The sequence below is a fragment of the Panthera pardus genome, unplaced genomic scaffold, assembly GCF_024362965.1.
Source record: "Panthera pardus isolate Hobbes unplaced genomic scaffold, ASM2436296v1 HiC_scaffold_8, whole genome shotgun sequence".
In the NCBI taxonomy this organism is placed as follows: domain Eukaryota; kingdom Metazoa; phylum Chordata; class Mammalia; order Carnivora; family Felidae; genus Panthera; species Panthera pardus.
Window position 1 is genome coordinate 145,303,319 of NW_026527013.1, and position 14,532 is coordinate 145,317,850.

General features: G+C 40.3%; 1 protein-coding gene across 3 annotated transcripts in view; it reads right to left on the bottom strand.

Moving 5' to 3' along the window:
* Nucleotides 1-14,532, bottom strand: part of UBE2H (ubiquitin conjugating enzyme E2 H) — a 103,398-nt gene that overhangs the window by 13,521 nt on the left and 75,345 nt on the right. For all 3 annotated transcript variants that reach the window (XM_019452730.2, XM_019452732.2, XM_019452731.2), the window contains 2 exons: nt 11,858-11,897; nt 10,413-10,465 (listed from right to left, as the gene is read on the bottom strand). In XM_019452730.2, coding sequence (XP_019308275.1) covers nt 10,413-10,465; nt 11,858-11,897 — 93 coding nt within the window. The remainder of the gene's footprint in view (nt 1-10,412; nt 10,466-11,857; nt 11,898-14,532) is intronic.

The window sequence follows — 14,532 nt, forward strand, 5'->3', positions numbered from 1 at the left end:
GCAGAGGGAGAGGGAGAGAGAGAATCCTAAGCAGGCTCCACACTGTTAGCACAGAGCCCAATGTGGGGCTCGATCTCATGGACCAGGAGATCATGACCTGAGCCAGTATCAAGAGTCAGATGCTTAACCCACTGAGCCACCTTGAAAAGTATGGTTTTTGATGAGCTTTGGACTAAATCAGCATTTATAAAAATGCAGTCCATTAAGACAGATTCTTCAGCCTGATCTTATATTAACAATATTAGAACACTCGGTCCTCAGTTTAGGCACTTAAACTAGTAATTTATATTCATATTCAATTTTTAAATTTTTTTTTTTTTTAACGTTTTATTTATTTTTGAGACAGAGAGAGACACAGCATGAACGGGGGAGGGGCAGAGAGAGAGGGAGACACAGAATCGGAAGCAGGCTCCAGGCTCTGAGCCATCAGCCCAGAGCCCGACGCGGGGCTCGAACTCACGGACCGTGAGATCGTGACCTGAGCCGAAGTCGGAAGCCCAACCGACTGAGCCACCCAGGCGCCCCCATATTCAATTTTTAAAAACACTCAAATCATACTGATCTCTCATCAAAAGAAGCACCATTTACCCCCTTCGGTCCAGAGCAATGGTTCCTAGGTAAGTCTAGGTCCTGGCTGTTTGTCCATCAGAATTACCTGTGGAGTTTTTTCAAAACATGCATGCTGAGACCTCATACCTACCCCACGGACCCTGACTTAGGATAGGCTGGCATCCGTGTGTATGGAAATGCATAGCCAGGAAACACTACCTACACTATATACCCATATCCATAGAGAACAAATGGGAAGAGGGCCCTCTGCGTGTGGTTTCTCTGAAAATATTCAGGGCTCTCAGCTAAGTTGCTCAGGAGGCTCTAGTGGAACCACTCCCTGACCCCTTCAAGCATTCCTTCCTGCACACCGCTGTCACGGTCACTTCCTCCAGGTGGAGGTATTCTGAACTAACGGTCGGAGAAAGTGGATCCATTTTAGAGGGGCAAGAAAGGGCTGCTTTAGAGCAGAAGAGGCAGCGATGTGTATCACCTAACACACTGTGGACATCGGGTAGACTAGTAAATTCCATTAGACCAGACGCTCTCCAGCAAAATGGCAAACCACAGATGGAAAACCTACAAGACCACAAGCCTAATCTCAGGCCTTCCACTGACTTGTTCTTTGACCTCGGGCAGGTCTCTTCCTCTCTGCATCTCAGTTTCTTCATCTGCAAAAAGGGAAGTATAATACTGCAGTTCCTCACAAGGAAGAATTACACATCACTAAAAAGGACTGTAGAATAGGCTTCGTAGGGCATCAAAGGACTAGACTAAAATATTTATAAAAATATGCCACCTTCTTAGAGTAGAAATTTCAGCTACCTGTATCCCTCAAGGAATACATGTTAATTAAAATGAGTCACACGGGGGGGAAAAAAAGGCACCAATGGTCAAAGTAAAGCCACCCTACTCCAGGTGACTCACAAAAAGACAGTACATGACTTAGAAAACACAGGAGGGGATGAATCACATATCATGTTTTATTCTTGGCTGTTTACAAACCAGTGACCAAAAGTTATTTCTTCTTCCTCTATTTCCTCTGAACATTGAAATGAAAACTTTGGTCAAGCATGCTGCTATCTCCAGGTTAAAACCCTGTGGATGCCCAAAGCTTGATGTGGTCTGGCCCACCAGGAACTAGAATTGCCAGGCAGGCAGTTCCCCCAGAGACATTAACTTGCCTAATACTCATTTGTTTTTGAGCTTTAACACCCAAAATGCTGTAACTTAGAAAGCACCATGCATATACACGCACAGTCAAGACTAGGTGTCGAGAATCATCGAAGCCACTCCCCCTCTCCTCAAAGGCCACCTATCCCTCTCCCCCCTTTTGTAATCTACTCCTTGTCCCCCACATGCCCAAAGCCCTTTTAAAGACCTTTTAAGGCCAAAAACATACAGAAATAAAAATCTGCTCGGAAAGACATCATTCACTTGCACAGCAGTGTGAACTCTGAGGTGTTTGTAATTTTGGAAGTAGCTCCATATACGCTTACTCGGGGAAGCTCATCATCTTGCAATTTTAAAGAAACAAGTCTGTGCTGGTAACTACGAAATCTTTCTAATCAGCCCTTTATATTTCTGGTCTTATCAAACTTGATATGCCTGAAATTACTTCCCAGAAAACTTAATCTTTTTTTCCTGATACCTAAGTAGACTCTAACACCCTTGTCCCTAAGGCTGCAAACCCCCAGAAGGACTTTGGTTACGCCTTTTCCTCCTTTATTCCATGTACTACTCATGTATTCGGGCAGTTTTCCAGACTCGCTACCTGTCTAAAAACGGCTCTGGTTCTTCTGTTTTCCCTGGTGTGCAACTACACCAAGTCCATTGTTGCATTCCACCCCAGATCAGGGCAACCACCCTCCTCGGTGGCTTTCCAGGCTCCAAACTCTTGCCTCTGTAACCAAAGAAGCTTCCTTAAAACAATCACTCAGGTCATTTCCTATCAAGATCAAGTCCCTCTTGTTTTCCTTCCAAACTCTTCATATTCCAGAAGCATGCTATCCAAACAAACTTAGAGTTCATTGGTCCCCTCCCCTCTGATGGAGGACCTCTGGCTTCTCAAGTTGAAATTCACTGTGTTAACCACAACTCCTTACAGTATTTATCTGTCCCATAATTCAACAGGGAGCAGGGCTGAGAAGAAGAAAATAGAAGTTCCACTCACAATTAGAGGTAAAAATGTGGAGAAAAATCACAAATCGTTGATTCTAGTGGGCTAGAACTAATGATTCTCTAGGACTTACACTGATCTCTGTCCATGGACTTTCAGCCATTATGGTTGAAGCTAATGGCTAAATAGTTGAGATCAATGGAAAATTTCAACCATGTTATTCATATCCTTGATTTATTAGAGAAAATTAGCAGCCGACCTTTCAAAACCCCACTAATTGACTTTTGCTCATCTTACATGCAACTGTAGTTAATCCATCATAAACTGCTAAGCCAGTCATAAATTTATACGCATTCAGAGGAAAACCAACCATAAAATCCATTTCATTCAATTATTTTTTTGTAGGGGTGAGAAGGTACCTACTATATGTATAAAAAATACATATAATGTACATGTAGTCATATTTTTATCAGACTGAAACAGGGCAGATAAGATCTCCAGATTTCTTTATTTAATAATTTGGGTTAACTGATAGATGTTAGCTAGCTAGCTCCTAAGAAGTTGGAATATTAATGATGGATTTTTAAATTTCTCCTGCTTACAGTCTGTGAACACTAAAAAACGTAAAATTCTACCCTCACAAACGAAGAGGAGTCAGAAACCTATAAACTTCTTCAACCTGAGGAACGGCATTTCTTATGCTCAAGCAGTTGTTCTATGTGCAGGACTTGGTAAGCAGGGACCGTAAAAGGTGACAGACATCTTGAGGAAAACTTCAAAAACGCTGCTCAGGAGGAGTGCCCTCAGACAGGTAGGTGGACTTAAAGAAGAAATGGCTTTGAGATTAAAAATAATATTCTCTAGGGGCGCCTGGGTGGCGCAGTCGGTTGAGCGTCCGACTTCGGCTCAGCTCACGATCTCACGGTCCGTGAGTTCGAGCCCCGCGTCGGGCTCTGTGCTGACAGCTCAGAGCCTGGAGCCTGTTTCAGATTCTGTGTCTCCCTCTCTCTCTGCCCCTCCCCCGTTCATGCTCTGTCTCTCTCTGTCTCAAAAATAAATAAACGTGGGGCGCCTGGGTGGCTCAGTCGGTTAAGCGTCCGACTTCAGCTCAGGTCACGATCTCGCGGTCCGCGAGTTCGAGCCCCGCGTCGGGCTCTGGGCTGACGGCTCAGAGCCTGGAGCCTGCTTCCGATTCTGTGTCTCCCTCTCTCTCTGCCCCTCCCCCGTTCATGCTCTGTCTCTCTCTGTCCCAAAAATAAATAAATGTTAAAAAAAAAATTAAAAAAAAAAAAAATTAAAAAAAAAAATAAATAAATAAACGTTAAAAAAAATTTTTTTTTAAATAAGAAATAATAATATTCTCTAAAGAACTAATTCAAATCCCACTTCAGTGAGGAAAACCTATTCCTGCAGCTGTTCTGAGGGCACACACACGGCGAGCAGAAGCAGACCACCCCCCAAAGACTTCCTGTGGTGCCGTGGCACAGAACCAGCTGGCCACAAGGCTTGCCACACCACACTCGGTTTACTGAATGCTGACACGCTGCTAACAGAATCATATATCAAGCCACCAATCTGCTGGAGGATGAATTCAAGAATGTATCCAATTACTTCACCGAGAGGGTCTCCTGTGTTTATGTGGATAAAATATATAAAAGGTCTGAATTCATCAGATTTACAAATGTTCTCGAGTCAGTCCATGGGGACCTTTTAAAGACAGAATGAGGTCTTATGAAGAGGGTCATGCAAGCAAAAAGCCAAACGCTTCCCTCCTCACACCTTTCAAAAAAAAAAAAAAGTGCAATTAGTAGGAATAACAATTAATGAACAAAAAATTTTTGCAATACGATTGATACACTGAATCTCACCAGTGGTAGCATTATAATTTTTAAGTATTCCAAAGTAAAAACAGGTACTTTGGTTATATGTTGGAAAGGGCGATGTCAAAGACATAGGGAACTAAACCCTGGACGAACCCCAGATACATTCCACTAAGTGCCAGATCACCAGGCCACCAACCAGAGGTGTGTAGTTACAGAACACGGAACGTTTTGTGGCACGCTGCCAGACTTAGAAAAATCATCTCCCATCCACTGCAGTGCCCTCGCCCAGCGTACTTAAACTGTAGACATCTACAGAAGAACATGAACGCTGCTAGAGATGGGAAGGAAGAAAACAGGTTCCTGTTCACCAAAGACACGTCCTTTGTTGCCATGTCGGTCTCAAACACTTTCCACCTTACTCGGGTGCTCTTTAGAGGGTTCATCCTAACTCAAACCTGGTAGGACCCTGCTTACCTTAAAAGACTGCCAGCTGAAACAGTAATAGGATTTGTTATTAACTTTTCAGAAATGAGGGCAATTAATGTATAATTAGCTAGCTGGTATTCTTACAGTCACAGCAAAACTCATTATTAAAGTTTTTAATTACGAGATAATAATTTAGTTTGTCTTTGAGGTCAGGAGGAAAGATATCTTCATGCAATTACAAGATAAGTGGCCACACATGGCAAAGACTGCCTCTATGCAGTGATCACAACAAGCAAATGAAGAGAAAACAAATCTGTATCATCACGACTGGGCCCTACAACTGAAGCCTCAAAAAAGCTAGAACATAGCTGTGTCTCTCTGTAAGGGCCACAGCCTGGCTCATGTCCTACCCTCTGCAAAGCCTGACCACTCCACGCTCCTGATACTGACCACCAGTGAACACGAATGTGGGTTTTTTTAAGGAGTTTCTGCAAGTTTTTAAATTCAATTCTTAAATTCTGTGCATAGTTAATTAATCTCTTGGGCCACATACCGACACCACATCTGAATATCTCCAAGCAGACAGACAGAGGAGGTGGACCATGGAGCTAGCTAAGTACTGTTGAAGCCATCAAATACCAAACTCGGCATGTTTCTTTATCTCCTACAGTTGACATTTCCCCCACAGCATTGGAAAGAAACTGCTCTACCTGGCCTCTAAGAGACTTATAATGACATCCAGCTGTTCCAAAGGCAGGATGATGTTTATGATTCCACCATGGACAGATCAATACTGAGTTCTCAAGCCTGTTCTCAAATGTTAGTTGTTGGCCAATCATCCATGCAGACAAATGCATGTATCTCTTGTCTGCGTAGCTACATCAAAGTGGCTAGAAAACGCAGTTAGCAAGCACTAGTGAACACAAAGCATTATTTTGAGACACAGTTACCTTTAGCCAGAATTTTAATTGTTTGGAAAGATTCACAGGCTACCTGACTGAAAAGAGGGATGGAATAACTATTTCCAGCAGGAGAAAGCTTAAATTCATTAGGCCCACAGTATAGTACTATTAAATAAACTTATAGTTTAAAATTGTTCTAAATGCTTAGTAAAAGAAACTTCGTTTCTCTTGTCTATTTTTAATCTCAAAGTCCCTGAAGTACTCCTTTTGTTGTAGGCAACTTCATTTGTCTGTGATTGACTCCCCAGACGACTCTAGGGGAAGTAATTTCCCAAATGTTGATTTTTCTCACCAGCAAAATAAGAGGAGTATCCAGTCCATGGGCTAGCAACCCTAAAGGTGAGAAAGAATAAAATTGTAAACTGCCCAATTTTATAAGAAAATTGTCTTTGACCTTACTTGTCCACAACTTAATCCACAAAATAAGTCATTTACCAAGTCAGTTGAGAAATGAGTAAAATTAAACCGGAGAGAAACACAACTGACAGAGGTCAAGAATGCATGGCCCAGAACGGTGGGAAAGAAATTAAAGCTGAATTGCGGTGGCAGTACCGGGGCCTCCAAGAGTGTGGGTAGAAAAGCCAACTGTGGATAAAATATATTTGGGAAAAAGGGAAACTGGAAAATAGTAGGAATGCTTAAAAAGCTGCCTGTGGCTTAATGAACTTTCCTTCCATCAATTTTTAAAATCACAGTTGTTTCTGAAACTAATTCAGATCCCCTTGGCTGCATTTTAAATTTTCCAGAGCTTTTATCATTGTGTCTGGAAGAGCAGGAAGGGATACAAAAAAAGAAAGCAAGAAAAAGATGTTATCACACAGGAAATCAAAACGAATCAATTTTGTGATGGCATCTGCTACTCTCCTTTTAATGGCACAAGAGTAACAATAGTAACTTCATACTCAGTGACTTCATATGATGACAAGCATCTTTAGGAAATTAACCATATTACCCACTATAATTAGCTCTCTTGCAAGGTTAAATAATAAAAAATTGAAAATTACTGGGTGATTACACTATAATCACACCAATTCGAAGTTTCTGAATGAACAAACTGCATGGCAACTTGGCAAAGGGAAACAAATGACAATAGAGGCCATGAGTCAAAATGGGCTACCAGAAATCAATGGTCTTTTTTTGGAGGCGGGGGGGGGGGGGGGACGAGAGGATTAAATCTGCCGGAAACAAGAACACTGACTGGTAGCAGGTTACGAGAAGTGTAAATCTGAAGTTTCAACTGGGAAGTGCTGTTATACTACAAATATGTACATCCATTGCACAGTGCATGCCTTGGGGCAAAGTTAATTGCAGGAAATTTCACAAGTCACTCCCTGCTCCGTACTATATTATATGGTAGAGGTGTTGAGACAAGTTTTGGTTGCCAGGCTAAGCCTTTTGGTTTTCAGCTGAATATCTGTATTAACACGCCAACTTTCTCCTATTAGTTGTTTTATATTAAATTGGGTTTTTTGTCCTTTGAACTAAGATTCTCTCAAGAATCACAGCAGGAAACGGAATGACTCCAAATTTACCAATTATAGACTAACCTCCAATGCCAGAGTCTTTAGCGGTTGTGTAATGAAAATTTAGTTCACATTTCAGGGATCAGGAAGGTCTAAAAGAAACTTCAAGGTCATCGGTGCCAACCGTTACTATGTACTTCTACAATAAATTGCAATTACCTGCTCCTAAAACTGCCCATGAAAGAAATGTTGAATCTTCTTGAGGAGCAGTTTGGGTCTGAGCAAAATGTCAGAACAATTCTCCCATGCTGAGTACATTTTTGACTACACTCACTCCTTCATGGGTCCCTGCACTTATCTACAGTGTTAGTGTTCTCCATGTTCATATGTTACAGAACACTTAATGATAACTTATACACATGTAAGAGGCAAATAAAAGTTCACTTTGACCAATGTAATTTAATCCTTGTTACTTACTAAGTGCTTCACAAAGTAACGCTTTACACCAACATTCCATACATGTGATGAAATCAATCTTAAGTCACGCTGGGCTTCTGCTTCCAAATCTGTTCTGAACTTCAAACACCCTCTGGTAGGAAAGTGAAATGGTACGACCACTTGGGAAAATAGTCTGTCACTCCCTCAAAGGTTTGCCCAGCGTTACCATGTCATTCAGCAGTTGTACTCCTAGGTACACACCCAAGAAAAATGGAAACAGATGTCCGCATAGGAATTTTTGTGCACATTTACATAGGCATTATTCAAAACAGCTGAATGGTAGAAACAACCCAAATGTCCATCATCTGACAAATGGATAAAGACGTAATAGCTGTAAAATGGAGTATTATCTGGCCATGAAAGGTATGAAGTACTGATTCATGCTACAAGCTACAACATGGATGAATCTTAAATACAGTATGTGAACTCAAAAAAGCCAGTCACAAAAGACAACATATCATAGATTCCGTTATAAAAATTCCAGAATAGGCAAATCTATAGAGACAAAAAGTAGATCGGTCATTACCTAGGGTTCGGGGAGGAAGGTTAAGGGGATGAGGGGGTGACAGCTGAAGGGTATGGGTTTTTTGGTTTTTTTTTTTAAGGTGAAGAAAATCTTCGACGAGAATGTGGTGATGGCTGTACGTAACTGTGACTTTGTTTAAAAACTATCAAATTAACATGCTCTAAATGGGTGAATATCATGTATGTGAGTTATAATTCAATAAGCTGTTGTTTTTAAAAAAATCTGTTCTGAGATGTGAAGTACTTGAGAATCAGCAAATCTCTTCCACAAAGCTTTTCTGGTCAACAGTAAAAGAATTAGTTGAAGTCCAATTTACTTTACTGTAATTGGAACCAGCTCGTAGTATTTTGTTATGTACATTTCTAAAATGTGAATGCAGTTGAAGAAAATACATCATTACATCAGCTATTCCAGGCAGTCTGCCATGAGACATTTTTACCAAAAACACATCTTGAAAGGAATCCATTTAACCAACCTCAGAGTATATGTTCTTTCTTGTTGCCTCATCTCCCCATAAGCCGTTGTATCCCTAAAATTCTCATGTTTCACAGTACTAGGCGTGATTAGTTCAGTCAATAATTCCACAAATATCTGAACCCTTATTGTACACCAGGCACTGTTTCAGGTGCTTGTATACATGTGTGCACACACACAGCCCCTACTCTTGTGGAGCTTACAGTCTAATAAGATAAACGATAAACAAATACTGGCTTTAAACACAGATTTTTAAAACAGCCTGCTATGCTATGGAGGAATGTTGTTTTAGATGGAGTAGCTAGGAAAGGAGGCTTCTCTGAGAGATGACTGAGGTGAGAAAAGAAGGTGTCAGCCATACAAAGACCAGGGAGGGTAACTCCAGGCAGAGGAAATGATTCTTAAATGGCAGAATCAGGAGGAGAAAACACAAAAGAAGGATTAACTGTGTGCTGCTGGTGACCAGCCTTCCACTGTGAGTCTCATGCACCGTCCTAGTACAGGCAAGTCTGGCAAAGTAGTCTGCAGACTGTGGCTGGAATAAAAAGGTCTCCTAATTCTTCAGTAAGAAAGGCTCCCTCCGGTCAAGCCCTGCCTAAGGTGACTTTGTTGAACCTCTTGGGGACTGTGTGTTGCCTGCACCACTGACTCTTTCACCGCATATGGGTACGAGGCTCTGCTAGGGAGTGCTGGGACACGGACACCAGACGTGCACCCCAGAGACCCCTATGACCGGAAACAATCTAGTGGCACAAAAAAGTAGGCATGAACAACACACACAGGTAAGAAGTAAAAATGGGCCACAAAAAAGCTATCAAATGTAGGGGTGTGCAGAGATCAATTGTAGCTGGAGCATCAGGGGAAGCCTCACGGGGGGGGGGGGGGGGTGGGAGCGGGACACGAGAGCAAAGAGGCCCATGACGCCTGACAACCTGGACATGTGGGGGAATACAGACTGATCTGTTGTATCCCTAATTAACTTACATAGATTTCCACATATTTGTAGCTGCCCAACCAAGTTACAAGCTCAGGCAGAAAGGGCCTGATATTCCTTACGTATCTCTGTGACGCTGAGCATTGTACTGCATAGAGCTGTGCAATTCACAGGTTGGTTCACTATAAGAGAGGAGATGTTGATTTCAGCACTGAGGCAAGGCTTCATAATGAGGTTTTGGCCTTCAAAACAGAGGACTCCCCAAACCTGTTAATGCACCACCTCACTTCACAGGGACATTGCTAGGAGTTTTTCCAAAAGTCAAAGGGATTACAGGTAAACACGTACACAATGTGCTTCTGAACACACACGTATGTTTACATGTTTATTTGTATGTCTGCATATGTACATCACTATACCTTAAGCTCAAAATCTCACAAGATTATTTTAAACTTCCGTTGCTAAGTCAAAGTTTGTACTTAAGAGAAAATATTTTTTTCACTGATCAAACATTCCCATCCAGGCCCTCTTAATCCCTTCCCATTCCCAACAAAACATCTTAAACCAAAGAAAAGGCAAACAACATTTTTTAGGCAGTGTCTCAACATCTCTAAAAAATATTCCATGGCCAAACTCACCATAGAGAGCTGTCCAAGTTTGATTAATTACATCTAGACACACAGTTCCTGACCTGAAACAGATGGAAAGAATGGCATTTTTTTAAAAATTAGAAAGCTAGTTGCATGTACCTGGCACCTAATTTTATTTATCAAGAATAGTATGAAAGAAAGAAAGAAAGAAAGAAAGAAAGAAAGAAAGAAAGAAAGAAAAGAAAAGAAGGAAGGAAGGAAAGAAAAAACATCCCAATTAGGGAAGTATGATGAAGAGCAGAATATATACAAAGTCTTACTGTTTCCTCAGAGATTAAAAGGAAAAATCAGCAACTATACAATGGTGAAATCAGACAACACCTTCACCAGGTGATTGGAATTAACACTGGCAACCAGGGGCAGACAAACCTGTGTACCTCCCCAGTAGCCCGAGGACACAATTACACTTTGTGGTTTTCTGGTCTTAAGTACATATTCTGAATCTAATGATGAGGAAACATCAGACAACCCCAAATTGAGGGATGGTCTAAAATAACCCATCTATATTCTTTTTTTTAAATGTCAACTTTATAAAAGCTGAGGAACTATTCCGGATTAAAGTATTTTAAATAAACGTGTAATTAAAGTAGTTTAAAGAAACAAGTAAATGCAATACATGATCACGGACTGGATATTTTACTTACGGGGGAAAACTAAGTGCCAAAAAGGTACACTGCTGGAATGTGGCAGTAGGTTAAAACTGACACTCAATTCCTGAACCCAGCGAGTATACTGTGCTTATGTAACAAAACATCTTTGTTGTTAGGATGACTGATACAAGTATAAAAAGGCAGTAGGGCATGATGTGTGTATACAACCTACTCACACGGAGTTCAGAATACCGTGTGTGTGTGTGTGTGTGTGTGTGTGTGTAAGAGCAAAATTTAGCCATGACGAGACTGCAGAACAAAAAAAGCATGTATTGTAAACAGCATCAGAAATACACAATAGGAGGCACATTTTAAAATATCACTAATAAAATATTAGAAGGAAAGAAAGCGTACGTAAGACTCATTAACTGAAATGAAACCACAGTCATTCATGTTTGCTTTACTCTCAAGAACTAAGAAACACTTTAAGGGCTGAAAATAGTGAATCTGTATACAGAAAACTTAGATCTCTGAATTGTGTCTATGCAAAGAGAAAAGAGATGTGGAATATTACACATGCTAGCTGGGTATCAGGGGGAATAAAGGACCTACTCATGGCAATGGGAAAACTAAGCAGCCCAACAGCAGAATGTGCACTAATGTGGTTTAAAATATCATATCCCTGGGACTCTATAGTTTAAGTGACCATACGGTCCTCTCTGTTGATAAAATCTAGAAAGATAATTGAGGTGCCTTTTTTTTTTTTTAAATAATGGAGAGAGAGATGAATGCTAGTAAGGGCAGTTGCTGCTAAGATTTAAACATTTTTAAATAGTTACTTACGCTTCATCAATGTTGGGATGGAAAATTTTATTCATGAATCCTGTAAAAAGAGATGTTAATTAGCAGCAAAAAGTATCCAGAGAACAATTCGTTTTAAAGTATTTTAGTACTGGAAACAATTTCATTATTAGAAAAAGGTGATGATACCCATAACTCATTACTTTTAATCTCAGATGTTTGGTTACTGTTAATACTATATGATCTGACAGTGTCACTTACTTAAAACACAGGGTTCTATCAGAGTTCTATTAAAAAACAATGAGCAAACTTTGAAAGCAATGCGCTTCCTATACAAAATAATCATTAAGAGAAATTGTCTTCTGAGCTATGAAGGTACTTGCGAAGAAAATTTGTAGTTCTAAGTGGGTTATACCTAGTACTGATTACTTTTATCAGCAAGTTAAGAAAGCTACCCTGACTTCCCGCCCAAGTTTTATTGTTCAGTCTCTAAATTTGGAGGTTCTGCATTTAAACTTCTCCTTCTGAAGCTCAGTTACCGGTATCGTACCACCACACTGGGTGCGGAACATGAATGAAGCTGTTGAAACACTAAAGGAATACCGCTACCAAACCACAAAGGATTTCATCACAGTGACCAAAATATTTAACTTTAGTCTACTCATTCCAGGAAACCCAGTTTTGACTAAAATTGGGGCAACCAAGAAATGAGGCAAGGAATTAAAAAAGAAAAATCTGTAAGATGGCTGTATCTGTCAGGGATTCAAGTTTTTTGATCTATCCCTAGAAGAACAAGTAGAGACTAACAAAAGTAAGTAGGGACTTATAAAGAGTTTATTTTTAAGCAATCTCCACACCCAACGTGGTGCTCAAACTCACAACCCTGAGATCAAGAATCGCATGTGTTACTGACTGAGTCGGCCAGGCGCCCCTAGACTTTAACATACATATTGACGTTTAAATTCCAAGGAGAAATTAGTTTTTAGTCTAATTAAAACCAGTGACTGAATCAGTTTGTATATATGCAAATGACAATACGCGAAAGCAGAGGTCCACTGTCAGAGCTGTCATTTTATCATCCATATCATCTCATCTCAAGACTTTATTCCATTCCATACTCTTGATAAACTGAAGTTCCCTACTAAAGTGACTATCATTGTGTCCCTCTCAATCCCACCCTCCCTCACCCCCACCTCGTATGTTTCTCTTTCCCTCATTCACAATGTATTTGGTCAACACCTATGTGTCAGGCACTGTGCTTGTTCAGGGTATGAGATAAGTAAGGCAGTACACGGTTCTCCTGGACGTCAGCGCAGCACCGAGACAAGACACAAGGACGTAAGTGCAATATGCACAAAGAACGGACACAGCTGGAGGGAAAGAGGAAGGTACCAGGAGAGATGCAGAGCAGTGGCATCAGAGGAGGATCCTCAGGGACGAGTTCCAACAAAGGTCATTACCTGGGAAAATCTAACAACCTTCTCTAGACTTAGAAAACGGGGTTAATAATACAAAATTCCAGGTATCCCACAGTCTTCACTTGCTCTAGTCACTCTAATACTATGTTTCTACTTTTTTAAATTGTTTTTAAATTTTTTTGTGTTGGAATGGCTTCATGTTCTTACTGCTGTTAAGAGAGCTCAAGCAATGTTTAAATTACTCTAATGCAAAAAGAAATGCCTTGTGTCCAATTACGATTTCATATTAATTTTTCATTAAGGAAATAAGATGCTTCCAAGTCTAGATTTAAGAAGTCTGTGTTTATTGAAGAGATTAAACTAAGCCAATACAAACGTTCATGTCTTAATGTTAAGAGGATAAAAATTCTGTATGACCCTAGAAAAACACTAATAAATGTGTTCGAGAAGACCCATGAGGATATTCATTGCAGCTTTATTTATAAAAGCCAAAAACCTAATGCAATCCTATCAAAAGGGACTAGGGGAACTGTAGTAATATCCACATGTTGGGAGTCTGATAAAGCCAAGGTAATGAACTAGATCAGTAAGTATCAACTTGGATAGACCCATCGCTAAGGGGAGAAAGAAAAAGCTGTATGAATTTACAGCATGATAACATTTAGATGAACTAAAACAAAGCAACACTACATATCTCTATGGTAACAAGTATAGAAAACTGTACTGAACCAACATATATACTAAACTTAAAAAGTAATTATTTCAGTGAGGGTGCAGGGTCAAGGTCACGGTGGGAACAGGGAACAGAATGGGAATGGTGATTAAAGATGAATCTATCTGTAACACTATATTCCTTTTAAAAAGAGATAAAGAGAGAAAGTACTTGTATTTTTTTTTTTTTTCAAAGTCTGCACATAGGAAACTGGAAGCAAACATCTACAACTGTTAACAGCACTTAATTCTTCGTGGTGGGAATATTTTCTCCATTACACTTTTCAGATTACATCACTACCCCCACCCCATCCTGTACCAAAAATGGGATCACAGCAATGTAAAAAATAGAAGGAAACAAACAAGTGTCAACAGTAGTCAACTTTGAGGGACTCCCACATTCTATTATTCTCCTGAATTTCCAAAATTTCTATACTGTGTAATTTTTTAAAAAAATTTTTTTTTTTTTAACGTTTATTTATTTTTGAGACAGAGAGAGAGCATGAATGGGGGAGGGTCAGAGAGAGGGAGACACAGAATCCGAAACAGGCTCCGGGCTCTGAGCTGTCAGCACAGGGGCCCGATGCG